The following is a 15282-nucleotide window of genomic DNA, read 5'->3' on the forward strand; positions in this document are numbered from 1 at the left end:
ATGTTTCTTTTAACTTTGTCAAATGCTTTTTCAAAGTCAATAAATGCAATATGTGTTTCTAAATTGTATTCTCTTCTTTTCTCTATTATTAATTTTAGGCAAAAAGCCGGGTCTATACGTGATCGTCCTTTTCTGTACTTCTAAAATAAAGTTTTCGGAATATTTCATTAGTTTGCTATTTAAGATTCTGCTATATATTTTGTAACAGGAATTTAGTATACTGATACCTCTATAGTTTTTAGGGTCATCTCTATTACCATTTTTAAAGATAGGAATACAATTGCTTTTTTCTATTCTATTGGGGGGATACGTTGAATAAATTTTATTTAAAAATAACAAGAGTCTTTCTTTGAATCTTGTTCCTGCGTATTTATATAGTTCTGAACCTAGCTTATCTTCTCCAGGTGCTTTTCTGTTTCTTGTTTCTTTCAGGCTGATTTCTAATTCTTTAGTTATTTCCTTTTCATTTTCGTTAATTGTTTGCCAGTTGTCTTTTTTAAAATATTTGTCTGTCCACAATTCTGTATAGTAATTTAGAAATTCTTCTAATTTCAATTCTGTGTTTAATTTTATGTTTTCTTTGGTATCTGCATTGAAGTGTTTCAAAATCTTATATACATTAGGTCTTATTTTATATAAATCATGTTCTAAATTAGAAACAAATTTGTTCCATGATTCTCTGTCTTTTTCTGACTTCTCTTTTAGCTATGGCTCTTATTCTTTTATATTCTATTTCATCTTCTAATCTTTTACTGCTTAACCATTTGTGATAGGCTTCTTTTTTCTTTTTGATTATTTCTTTGATTGTATCATCCCAGATCTTCAGTTTTTTCCTTTTATTGAATTTTTTGGTCTTTCCTAAGCTTTCATTTGCTGCTGCATTTAGTATCGTTTTTATATTAAGCCATTCTATTTCTATTTCTTCATTTTGTTTTATTTTATCTAGATATTGGTTAATTCTTTGTTCATATAGCCATTGTACATTTGTGTCATTCAATAGTCTAGTTTTATAAACAAATGTTTCAAATTTTCTTTCTGTTCTTGTTACTTGTGGCCATTTAGATGGTAATCTTAATTTTATTTTAACAAGGAAGTGGTCACTGCTTATTTCATATCCTTTGTGAACTCTAACATCTAATGAAAATTTTGATGTCTTTTCATTTAATATAAAATAATCTAATATTGATTTCCATCCTCTTGCTGCCCATGTATATTTATGTATGTCTTTATGTTTATAGAAGAAATTTATTATTTTTAGGTTAGTATAAACTACAAACTCAATCAATTTTTTACCATTCCTGTTTAGAGTATGTTCTCCATGTATTCCTATATTATTATTAATTTTCGTGTTTCCATTTCTTGCATTTAAGTCTCCAGCTAAAGTTACGTAATCATTTTTATTTATTTTATTATATATGTTTTGTAGCTGATTATAAAAATCAATATTATCCTGTTCTCTTCCTTTTTCTGGGGCATATAAACCAATTATTGTTAAATAGCCTCTATCTATTTTTATTCTAGCTTCTATTATTCTTTCATTCCATAATTTATAATGTTTTAACTGTTTTGAAAGGGAGTTATGTATCCAAATCATGACTATTGCTTGTGCTCTTTGGTCTCTGTCAATCAAGTCCACTGTATATCACATTAAAATTTTCAGTTCTCATAGTTCCTTTTAATTTCTTTTTTGTTTCAGTGATTACTGCTATTTTAAAATTTCTTTCATTTAATAGTTGGTCTAATTCTATTTCTTTATATGCTATTCCTCTTACATTCCAGTTTGCTATGTGTATTATATTTTGTCGTTTCCATTTTTGTTTTACCTTTTCTATAGATTCAATCCAATTATCTTTTTCTGTCAGCTTACAAGTAGAATTACATTCTCCATGTCAGGAGACTAGCCTGACGATGGAATAGTTCAGTGGTATGGCTGCTACCTTAAGGCTTCTGAACTAGCCTTCTTCCGAATTTAAACCCATAGGAAGAATAGGGTATATTGAAGGGTATATATATATCACTTTTCATGAGCTACAAAATCAAAAGCCTTTCCATGTCTTTAAATGCTTATGATCATTGCCATTGTGTGCCATATGGTCTTGTATTGGCCTTTGTGTAGTGGTAGTTAATATCTTTTTCCTCTTATCCAAGTGTAAGCAAACAAAGTTTGCACCTGAAGTATTTTCAGGACTGGGGCAACTCGTGGTAAAGGTGGTGCAAACTTTGTTTGCTTACACTTGGATAATGGATTAAACCAAGTATATAATTTCTTGGTGTCTTTAATTTATAGTATAACCAAGTGGAAAAACGTTCAACAACTATCTATCTTTAATCCAGAGTATTATAATAATAAGGTGTGACACCTTTTGTCAACTCATATATGAAAATATCACCTTTGGGTCTGGCTCCCACTGATGAGACCTCAATAAAAGTTGAAACCATTATACATGTCTGCAAGGAGATGTGCTTTGCATTATGGGATACTAAGGCAAGTGATGTGAAGTGTGACCACCTTTACCAAAAGTTGCCCCAGTCCTGAAAATACTTCAGGCACAAACTTTGTTTGCTTACACTTGGATAATGGATTAAACCAAGTACAAGTAACCCTCGTATAACGTGGATGTTAGGTTCCACAGAAATGGCGCATTATATAAATCGCGTTATGCGAGACTCAGATCACATAGAAAAAGTAAGGTTATGTTCCGAAATCGATTTTTTATTATTTTTTTAAATTATATAAACAACAATGACATATCCAACAAAAAAAATATTTTTATTTAATTCAGGTAATTCATGTAAGTTAAGAAAAAAAACTATGAAACAATATACATAGTATAAACTTATAAAAATACAAATTGTATGTAAACTTCATTGCCCGTAATGCAGAAATGTTTTAGGCAAAATAAAATAAAGTGCATAATTTAATCGTAATCACTGTCTTCAAAACGAACATTTCTTAGATGTTCTTTATTTACGAGTGGCCGGACGTCGTCATCACTTGAAGTCTCTTGGATATCATTTGTATAATTCTCATTGCATGCTTCGGCTGGTTTAGTTATCAAGAAGTCAGTAATAAGACCTTATTTACCACGATGATGCAATTTTTTATTAAGTTCATAATATGGAGCTAAATAAATATCCAATTGTCTCATGAATTTTCTGAAGCGCTCCATTGAGGGATCATTATCCATAAAATAACTTCCTAACTTTCTTTTCAGGTTCAATCCTTCTGCTAATTTCTTTAAACTGAATTCTTTAACAGATTCATCACAATCAGAATCTTTGGCAGAACTTTCTCCGCCATTTGGTTCGACGTCATCTATTAATTGTATCAATTCCTCCTATTTTAAATCTATTTCCCCATTAATTAATTCACTAATTTCATTTTCAATTGCATATTGCAAAAGCCCTCTATGTGGCCATTAGTATAAAAATAAAATTTTTAATAAAAAAGCATTACATATTGTATGTAACTCACAAGAAAATAAAGTGCTCAGCTTGAGATTAACACACTTATGATTTTTAATGTGCTTTCCTGCCAGAAAACAAACAATTTTCAACAATAAACAATTTATACTGTAAACAATTGACGTACATGCATGCTAAAGGGTATTTTCCCTAATCAAAATTCGCTACTTATAACTACATGCATGATGCAGGCAGACTCAAATTTAACAAAGATAAAATTTGATTTTTAAATCGAGTAGTGAAAAAATATATGAAAAGATAAAGGGTTACTACAATTTTTAGACCATGTTTTATTTTGAAACCGCACTGTATAAGTACTGCGTTGAATAAGGTTTACTACAATTTGTAGACCGCGTTATACAAGGGTTACCTATATATAATTTCTTGGTATCTTTAATTCATCTTTTACTTCTTTTAAATCAACACTGTGTAGCTCAGTGGATGTGGCGTTTGCACACCATGGCGCTTGGCCGCACGAAGGAAGACTTGGTTTCGAGTCTAGTCAGCGACTAGAGGAAATTTTTCTAAGCCTTTTTTCGACCGGTTCCCGAGTTAGTCAATCTCTGGCACGGGCAAGCGGGTTTTTCGTCCCGTAAACTCAAGAAAATCGACCGTAGAACCCACATTATTTCAGACATTAAATATATTGTGTTAGGGTTAGGGACCACAAGATGGCGGCACATTTGAGCCGTCTCTCTTCACTGTGTACCACTTAATTAGTGATAGCCTTGGGCCATCTATCTCTGATTGGTACCAGTGGAGATTGAACTGCCCACTCAGTCTCCAAAAAAAAGTTAGATAGGGCTAAATGGCCTCGCCTACTCCCGTATACGGGAATAAAAAGGCGTTAGCTGATTTTTTTTTTTTTTTTTTTTTTTAAATCAACACATACTGATGTATCGATTTTCTTCTGCATTTTCCTTTATTCTTTTTATCTGTAGCATATCCTCTTTCACCATATTCTTGTGGTGAAAGTTAAACTGCACATCATTGAAATCTTTTGTGTTGCCTTTTTGACGTGTGCACCACATTTTCATATGCTTCTAAATTGTTTAGCTGTGACCTATTATGAATCATACACAAATTCAAGGACTATATATATATATGAAAGAATGATCATTAACTCGGTTAACATACATATTTTTATAAAGAATTGAATGACTAGAACCGAGATTTAAGTAAAAAGGTTTTTTAATATAAAAACACGACTAGTTTCGGCTTGTAACAGCTTTCATCAGGTGACATTATAAAAGAAAGAAAAAAGAAAAAACACTGAAGCTTAAATAAACTATGAACATCATAGAGAGTCTCTATACATAGTTGACATTAAATCGTTGTGGTTGTATTTAAAGCTGTTCTTTCGTTAGTTGTATTGTTGGGAAAGTGCATGCTAGTAGCATCTCGTGAACGCCAGTACATGATTACAGCTGAATGACAATCTGGGAGGTTGTAGCTCAAGTTATTATTTAGATGAACAGGATTGAAGATGATTTCTCTAGATTCCACGATTTTTCTCTTTAGTTCATCATTGCAACGGATGTTAGTAGATTTTTCTCAGCAGACTTTGTGACTTTGGTTTTCATCATTAGGATTAGCCGAGAAAAGAATATGACTTGATAATGCACTGGCTAGCTGTCTCTTGTAAGTAATGTCCCTCATGTGTTCTTCCATATGCAATTCCAAAGATCCATTTCTTAATAAGTCACCCAAAACCTTGTCATCATCAACTCAAATACCCTGGTGTATATAAAATATTGTGTGATTGTGATATTCCTTATTTTGGGCAGACAGACAAATCTGTTGAATTGCGTATGGAAGAACACATGAGGGACATTACTTACAAGAGACAGCGAGCCAGTGCATTATCAAGTCATATCCTTTTCTCGACTAATCCTAATGATGAAAACCAAAGTCACAAAGTCTGCTGGAAAAATCTACTAACATCTTCCGTTGCAATGATGAACTAGAGAGAAAAATCGTGGAATCTAGAGAAATCATCTTCAGTCCTGTTAATCTAAATAATAATTTGAGCTACAACCTCCCAGATTGTCATTCAGCTGTAATCATGTACTGGTTCACGAGATGCTACTAGCACACACTTTCCCAACAATACAGCTAATGAAAGAACAGCTTTAAATACAACCACAATGATTTAATGTCAATTATGTATAGAGACTCTCTATGATGTTCATAGTTTATTTAAGCTTCAGCGTTTTTTTTTTTTTCTTTCTTTTATAATGTTACCTGATGAAGGCTGTTACAAGCTGAAACTAGTTGTGTTTTTATATTAAAACCTTTTTACTTAAATCTCGGTTCTAGTCATTCAATTCTTTATAAATAAATATATATATATTTGTAAATAAGTTTTTTTACCTTGGGTAATGTATATTAGGGTTACTAAGTAATTTCATAAACTTGGTTCTTTTACTTCTAATCCCAAGTAAGCAAACAGTTAAGTTTGCGTCTAAAGGTGGTACAACACCAGAACAACTCATTGTAAAGGTGGGTAAAGCTCTGATCACTATTCTTAGTATTTTCCATAAAGTAAAACACATCTCACTAAGAGATGTATACTGCAATACATTATGGGTGGGGGTCACTACCCAGACCGGTTTCAACCTTTTTTGAGGTCTCCTCAGTGAGTAGCTTTACCCACCTTTACAATGAGTTGCCCTGGTGTTGCACCACCTTTAGACTTGAACTACGTTCAAGCGCAAACTTAACTGTTTGCTTACTTGGAATTAGGAGTAAAATAACCAAGTTTATGAAATTACTTGGTAACCCTAATATATATTATAAATTTATTTATAAATATAAATTTATGTATATATATATTTATATATTAATTATTAATATCTCTTATAGAGGAATATGCCAAGATTCAACAAGATTCCTTTCTACCTTGTGCCTCATTCTTCATCATCTGGAGTAAAAACGTTAAAAAAGTAAGTTTTCCATAGCAGTAAGAATGAAAAACAAAAAAGCCCATTCTTACTAAATAGGTTATTTTAATAGAACATAAGAATTGTGAATTTCCTGTATAGGGTATTGCAAGAAGCACTCATTATCAGCTGCTTCATAAATAAAACATTGAATCTTTCAACAGATTGCACCACTTTAAAATTAAAATAATATCGTTGCCACTCATAACTAACTAATAAGTACACCTAATGTATACATATGTAAGATGCTATATTTATTGAAACATATATCCAGAAGTAGCAACTGCACAAGTATTCATAAGAATTTATCCACCCATAAAGTAACATTTTTATGCTGTAGACTTTCATGATAGTAAACTATAGTGAATGTAAAATGTATACTGAATATACCAAACACAGCCCCATAGCATCAATGCTAGAGAATATTCACAGAGCAAATCTTCCATTATAACAAACTACTTCATTGGTCCTAATAAGTTCACTGTATATGAAAGTTGCTTGTTTATAAATGCATTAAATAAAAAAAGTGTTGTAATATAATTACTTTAAAATATTTAGTGATTTTAATTTATATAACTCATTAAAAAAAGTATGATTATTGAATTTTTGATTCATCCAAATCATCCCTCTGTCTAACAGTTTTGGCATTTGATGCATTCACAGTCAAATGCATCACTGGATGCTTTGTGCTCCCTCTTGTAATACATGATGAGCAGCTATTGCAAATCCATAGAAACATTTCATTATAGCGCAAGGTTTGCTATAGTAAATTATTTTGGTAGCATGAGCCTCTCTCCTAACTGATTCTCAGCAATCAATAATACTCAAGAAAGTATTAATTCAGAAGAATAGCTACAACCTTTGTGACCCTCTTATGAATCAAGCTTAAAATGGAACTTCTTCCTGCCTCCTTTGAATTGCAGGAGTTTCATATGTTGATACGTTGCTGTTAGTAGTTATGGATATAGTATTTTAGGTTTTGAACATGTAAGAGCTAAACGTGATCTTTTATCACCCTATAATTTCATATTTTATATATATATATATATATATATGAAAACATTAACCTAAGGACATTAGAATCCTTAGATTCACCAGATCACTATTAATGGATGAAATCCATAAATAGTGATCTGGTGAATCCAATTCATATTGTGAACTAACTTGAAACCACTATTCATTGACAAAAGCATTAAAACTTTATTTTAGTTATAAGCAGCAACAGAGAAAAGAGTTATTTTATGAAAGTTAATAACATTGTGAATTACCAAAAGAATTATTAGGGTTTAAATTTAGTCAGAGAAGAAATAGAAAACAGATTTCATACCCAAAATTTTATGCATATATTATATCAGTAGTTTGAATCGAAGATTCAAATTATTCAAATCAAAGATTCAAGAATATATCTTTAAAAGAAGATATATTCTTTCAAAGATAAGGTGAAATTATTTACCAATTTACAATATATCACCTTCAGTCAAAGAAAATTGTTATTATTGCATAGATATTTTCATGAAGACTCATCGTGGGAAGCCAACACTGTCCACACAATATCTGTCATACTTCTCCTTGAACACCAGCAGAACACTCACAATAAACTATTCACCATGCTCCAAGTTGAAAACAATTAAGTCCTGATGACCCCCTTCTTCTAGCCCAATATTGAAAAATCCTCTGCATCATTCCAAAAAACCTTTTAGTAATTTCTATATTTTTATCATATTCCCTCTTTACTGCCTGACAACCAACTTCTGCAATCCAAAAAATCCTCAATATATCATCATAGAGAGCATTCCACAGGCCAGTCACTATCTTAGTCACTTGCTTCTAGATCTCCACCACTTCTTCATCCCAAGAAACCTATATCTCTGCTTGTTAGCAACCAAGTAATCCTCTTTGCTAGTTTTTTTAAATGCTCCCACCAATGAAAGGTTATTATAAACCTATAGTATATTTTGTACTGTGGGTAGGCTAAGGATTTTTTATCCATTTTATAATGGTTTTGTAATTTTTTTTATTTATTTTAACATAGTCTAGGAACCCTTCTCTAGAAATCAAACATGGAATGTTTTCAAGCCACTTCAGGCCTCCAATAAGCAGGGCAGTGGTCTTGCACAATTTGGCTGCTTTTGCAATATGTCCCTTGAACTTCAATCCCTAGCTGCAAATACAGAATCTCTAGCCTCATGGATGTTTTGGAGTATAGTCAGTGTAGTACTCGGCATGTAAATCTCTTCATTTTGAAATGATTAACTTTATATATATTTTTTACATTAAACTGGTATCTATTATCCTCTGCCTATACTGTCAGCTCATTTAAATCACTGCAAACTCTCTACAACACCTTGATTAACTATTATGGTTCTCAGGTTTGTTCATTTTCCTATATCATTAATATACAAATTGAATTGCAGTGTCCCAAGCACAGAGTCCTGCAATTCACTGCTTGTCACCTGCTTTCTTCTGGATCCTGCTCCTGTGCATTTTGTATCTCTCCATCAACCACCCTTGGTATCCATATCACTAGATTCAAATCTATTCCCATTTGTTCCAGTTTGTGTAACCATGTGATATCCTATAACATTAATTTGCAAAGTCCAGGAGTATTCTTGCGCAGCAATTCTGTTTATCCAACTCGGCTGTCACTCTGTTATAAAAAGCGAGTACATTACTAAGGCATGACCTATGTATTCTATGGAAGGATGTAGCAATCCATGCTGTGTCCTTCCATAGAATATATTCATCAATTCCTGAATTTTGTTTCAAGTTTCATCAATAACTCTACCACTATTCTTGAGATATTGGTCTCTGTAATACTCTGCCTCTGTCTTTGAGTCTCCTTTATGCAGCAGCAGCATTGTTTTGCCTTCCCTTCCTTCCACTCACTTGGCACCTTACCAGAGCAGACTTAAGTTGAATAGCCTGGTCAAAAGAAATGCCAATTCCTTGCATATTTTCATCATACGTGGACCAATATTCCATTTAATCCTATGTCCATATTTGCATTGGCATTCTGCAGTATCCTAAGTACCTGTGTTTCATCTGCCTCTATTTCCATATCAGTTTCTGTCACATCTATCATTGCACCATTCTCACCTGGATGGTTTCATACCATCACCAGATCCAGCAGTCTCTAACCCTGACTTCCCTTTCATTACATGCTGTTTCAAGCAATTATCTCTTAGTAGGTGAATAAATTCCATTTCCTTCCTGTTATGTGATCTTTTCACCCTCCAATCTATGTCCCCATAGTTGACGTTCTCCATAGTAATTACTAGGCCATTACTCATTGTGTTCATTTACTGATGCATGCTATCCCCATCTCTCCTTACACTTCTCTCTCTCTTCCTAACCCTGTAGCAGGAATTGTGTATCTTATCCTATTGGCTTCTATCACACCAGATTGTTTCAAATGCACTGCTTTCCATATCTCTATCTTCCTACTGCTATTTTTAATTTGCAATTTATCAGCTATCATCAGCAATACCATCCCCACAACCTATTCTATTTATTCTTCCTGAAAATACTATACCACTCATGTTTTATTCCTGTAACTTGCATCATCCTTTGTCAACTAAGTCTCACTAATGACTGTAACTGTTTGTAGCAGCCAATGTCAAAAACTTCCCTCTTATTCCCGATGCTTCTTGAATTTGTATAAATAAATTGCAGATGAAAGTTAATTCTATTCATTACTGAGAGACTAGGTTTTGTTTGTTTATATTCATTCACTCACTTGCTTCACACACACTTGCATCTCCTCTGCATAGTAGCTGTAGTTTTCCTGATTTTGGACTTCCACATTCTCAGTACACAATACTTTCTCCAGACACCCAACTTTAGATCCATTCAGGTATAATCCATTAACTGTACATTGGTCCTTCCATTCATCAAATTCAGTCCATGAGTCTACAAATTGCTTCCTGACAACTTTTGCAATCATGACCCTCCTCTCAGCTATCTTCGGACATACCAGAGCAGCTGACTCACAATCTTCACTCTTTCACTCTCCTCCTTCGTTCTTGCTTCATCCAGTAATTCACATTTTCTTTCATACCATACATTTTGCTTTTCATCACTCATGTCTGCCAAAGCAATCAACTCTTTTACTTCTCTGCTTTTTTGACAAATATCGTTCTACTAATGATATTAGTAATACTAATATCATACTAATTGTGTATATTAGTACTACTAATATCATTCATTTTCCTTCCCGGGAAACAAGATTTAGTCAATCACTTCTTTAATCATAGTCACCATAAATCTCTGATGGATGGAAAAGACTATCTGACATGAGCAATTATGCTCAAGTCGCAGACAATTATTATGCATAGGTCAACTCTTAAATGGTGCTTCTGATCACACAGGGAAAGAGAATAAGTGTGATGGATAATATAAGTTGATATTGATCTGCGAAAATCATTTTTGCAGATCACTGCACTTTAAGAAAATCTGTGAAGTTTGCGGGAAGATTTGGAAATAAATAAAAACAGCTTTTTTGTATATGAAAGGTTGTATTAATTTATCTGCAAAAAACAGTGAAATTAATTAATTTTACTTGTAATTTTAGTTACCTAATTTCAAAAATGTTTATGGCAGAAGAGTTTCAAAGAAGTTATCCACTTGAACTTTTGATATGCATATTGTAAAACAAAGAAAGAAATTTCTTCTGTGAATATTTAAAAAAAAAAACAAATGCTAAAATAGTAAATTGCTCCATATGGAGAAATTTATGTTGTCTGATGAATACTACTGTATTACCCTACTGCAACTGTTCCATTGTCTTTTAAAGAATTAATTGGCCTGGTTGGCTGTGTCAGGAGCATCTCCACTCTTCTGCAGATAGTATGTAGGTTTGGATCGCATAAGTGGCTTGGGTATTTGTGAAAATTTTTAAATGGAAGATGACTTTCATTGCATTGTTTGAGACCACCACCCTGCTTATTTCAGGTCCAAAGCTTAAAAGTGTACTGTGGGTAGGCTAATCGATAGATTAGTCTACCCACAATTCTAGCGTATTCTAGGGTCGTAATCTTTTGTAGGCTAATCTCTAGTTGGATTAGTCTTCTACCCAAAGTATCAGGTGGCCATAAAATAACTTTCCCTCTTAGGAGGCATCTCTAGCTAAAACCAATAAACAGAATGAGACCCAATTTTATATTGAGACTTTTGAAGGCATGGGAAGATGATTTCCATGAAAAAAAGATTTAGTACCAAAAGTCGCTGATAGGGGAAATTTTGGCACTGGCAGAGCCAAAAACAAGCGGATAATTACATTAAAAGCAGATAAAATGGAATAATAACATTTCGATGGTGTAAGCAACAACCCCCATCAATTATTCCAGCTGGATATGTGGCATGTTACAATGATAATAATAATAATTAAACTAAAACAACAACTTGCAAGAGACAGAAATTAATGTAGTGATTGAATTCACAGGAAATAATGTTTTATTAATCAGGGTCCCCTGGACCACATACATGATTTTCAATGTACTGACCTTTCTTGTGTACAACAAATTGCATCCGGTGTGCGACATGCTCTACATCTGAGCGTAAGGAGTCGGATTGGATGTTCATAACAGCCCGTTTTATGTTCTCTTTCAAGGCATGCAAGTTGGGAACGCCACCAACATACACAACGGATTTCAAATCCCCCCCACACACACAGCCAAAAGTCGCATGGAGTGACGTCCAGGAATCGAGGTGGCCATGCCATCGGAAAGAACTGACTGATAACCCTCTCATTACTGAAATGCTGGCATAAAAGGCGCTCTACTGAACATTCCCAATCCCTTTTTAAGTGGAATTAGTGGCACTGATGTCAGGCACACGCACAGTAAAATTTGCATAATCCTTTTTACCCGTGTTTACTGCAAATATTTGACTGCTTTTGGTACTAAATCTTTTTTTCCGTGGACAACATCTCCCCATGTGTTCAAAAGTCTCAATATAAAATTTGGTCTCATACCGTTTATTGGTTTTAGCTACAGATGCCTCTAAAGAGGGAAAGTTATTTTATGCCCACCCAGTACTAATGTACTCTAGGGCAGGGGTTCTCAACCTTTTCCAGTGGCAGTGGCTCACCAGTGGTATGTGTACCATAGGTTGAGAATCCCTGCTCTAGGGTATTACATTTTGTAAGTAGAGTTGACCCATGAACAACATGAGTTTGAACTGCATGAGTCCACTTATATGCTGATTTTTTTTTCAATAAATATACTGGAAAATATTTTGGAGATTTGTGACAATTTGAAAAAACTCAGATGATCCATCTAACCTAGAAATATAGAAAAAGTTAGATATGTCATGAATATATAAAATATATGTGGATACTTGTCTATTTTATCTTGTTGAAAGTTTTTCTGCTTGGTTGTACTATAAATTAAAGATGCCAAGAAATTATATTCTTGGTTTAATCCTTTATTCAATTCTAAGCAAACAAAATTTGCATGTGAAGAACTTCATGACTGAGCAACTCGTATAGAGGCTAGTGACTTCACATCACTTGCCTTAGGATCCCATAATGCAAAGCACGTATCCTTACAGACATGTATAATGCTATGCATTATGGGAAGAGTCACTATCCCAGACTGATTTAGACCTTTATTGAGGCCTCATCAGTGGAATATGTATAATTAGCATTATGCATGTCCGTAAGGATATGTGCTTCACATCATTTGCCTTAGTATCTCATAATGTAACATCATTAGCCTCTATATATGAGTTGCCCATTTGTGAAGTTACTTCACGTGCAAACTTTGTTTGCTTACACTTGGATAAAGGATTAAACCAAGAATATAATTTATTGGCATCTTTAATTTATAGTTTATTTTATCATTTACATAAATCTATTATAAAAAAGTTAAAATTTATCCAAACTTATGCGCACGCGTGCACACACACACACACACACTTACAGACCACACATGTTGCCATTCTCAGTCTAGAGAAATGTAAACAAAAGTAAAGATGCAGTATTAAATCATAACTGCATAAAAATAAAAATTTTATAACGATTCATCCATTAGTGTATAGGCTAGGCTACCATAGAGCAATCATATTGCTGCTTCTTCGTTATCAGTGCATGAATCGTTATACCAGTAAATAAATATGAATTTCTTTTTCGCATTATCTTTTCATATTTGATATCTAGTGTTAGTAATATGTATAACATCTACAATGTTTTGCATCATATAAGACAATATTCATGTAGGCCCTGACAGACAATTCATCTTGTAAACAGACGAAGTAAATTTACAGTATCGATAAATACAGTACTGTAAATGTATTTTCTCTTCCTTATGATTTTCTTAACATTTTCTTTTCTCTAGCTTACTTTATTATAAGAAAACAGTATATAATACATATAATATGCACAGTATGCGTTAATCAACTTTTTATGTTATCAGTAAGGCTTCCATTCAACAGTAGGCTATTAGTAATTAAGTTTTGCGGGAGTCAAAAGTTAAACACGGATTTTCAACTGCATGGAGGGTCAGCACCCCTAACCCTCCCCATGTTGTTCAAGGGTCAACTGTAGTTTTCACAGGGGGGGGGAGTACATTTTTTTTAAGCTTGCTATTGTCTGTAGTATGCTACTGAGAAGGTTATGTGCTTATGGCAAAGATTTGCATGCAAGTGCTAATTAAGGCCTTGATTGTATTCACAAGATGTACTTACTTTTTCTTAAAGTACTTGAAATGGCTATAAATGTTGACCAGACAAATAAAAACCACTCAACTCATTTCCACATTTTTGGAACATAAATTATGAACCAAATACTGAAATATTAAAAACAGAAGTCTTTATGTTATGATATGCTAGAATAACTAAAATGAGTTGTAGCTCAGTTGTAAAGACAACTGAGCTATTTTTCCCTTTGGTTGGAAAGACTTAGATTTGAATCCAATTTAGGATTCAAAAAGCCTTTACAGAGGATGCATAGTTTTTTTACTGCATGACAATTGGCCAGATAATATACATAATTCATAAACATGCAGACTTTTTCCACAGGAATAACTGCCCTATTGTAGTATTAATTTGGTTTCTATCAAGTTAAGTTACTTTTTTGACCATGACAAGAAATTGAACATAACACATTGATGGAAGATGAGATGAGAGTACCTCCATAGATGACAGCGTGATTTCATTTACAAGTGGCGGTCTAGCCTCAGCATTAAATCATTAAATGGCATGTGTAATGTAACTTGGAAAAGAAAATTCATTCCTGAAAAAGTGATCTTGAAATGGGAAAGATGGCAAGCTTTTAATGTCTTACTGAAATCAATTAAAGGTATCAATTTATGTGCATTACTGATCAATTGACTTGGGAATGATTTTTTTCTGCCTGACATAAATTAATAGAAAAAATTATACTTCACAGGAAATTAACTAAAAAAAACGCATCTTAATAAAGAAAACAGTATTTCTCAAAAACTAAGTTACTCTGCAATTATTGCTGCCTTGACATAAACCAGAAATAAACTTGAAGTTGGTTATTTATGAAGTAAGCAAAAAGAGAATTAGTGATACTTGTCACTATTGTTTCTGCAGTGAAAGCTTGAAGGGGTAGAAAGATGTGGCTTCTTTCAAATAGTACACTCTCTTAGGCAAGAGAGTAACCGTCTTTCGAAGTTGTTGTACAACTTGCAATTAAAGTATTTAAACAAAGCTTTTAATCTTTAAAAATACACTAATAAAATAATAGTGATTTTACAATTATTTAACTTTCAAATAACCAAATCTCAGTTATAACAAGTCATTGAATGGGTTATCTCATCTAATTTCTTGAATAGTACAATAATTCAGTAAATTATATTCTCAGTTATAATCAACAAACAAATTGACAAGCTTAGGTATTGGACATTATAAC

At 33.1% G+C, this 15282-nt stretch overlaps 1 protein-coding gene across 1 annotated transcript in view; it reads left to right on the top strand.

Moving 5' to 3' along the window:
* Positions 1 to 15282, top strand: part of LOC150106895 (WD repeat-containing protein 48) — a 216875-nt gene that overhangs the window by 173407 nt on the left and 28186 nt on the right. Inside the window, exon 17 of the mRNA XM_090392799.1 lies at positions 6331 to 6410. Within this exon, the coding sequence (XP_090248925.1) occupies positions 6331 to 6410 (80 nt within the window). The remainder of the gene's footprint in view (positions 1 to 6330; positions 6411 to 15282) is intronic.

This window comes from Typopeltis vanoorti, chromosome 5 (assembly GCF_054136105.1).
Source record: "Typopeltis vanoorti isolate ZY-2024b chromosome 5, IOZ_Tvanoo_1.0, whole genome shotgun sequence".
Taxonomy (NCBI): Eukaryota; Metazoa; Arthropoda; class Arachnida; order Uropygi; family Thelyphonidae; genus Typopeltis; species Typopeltis vanoorti.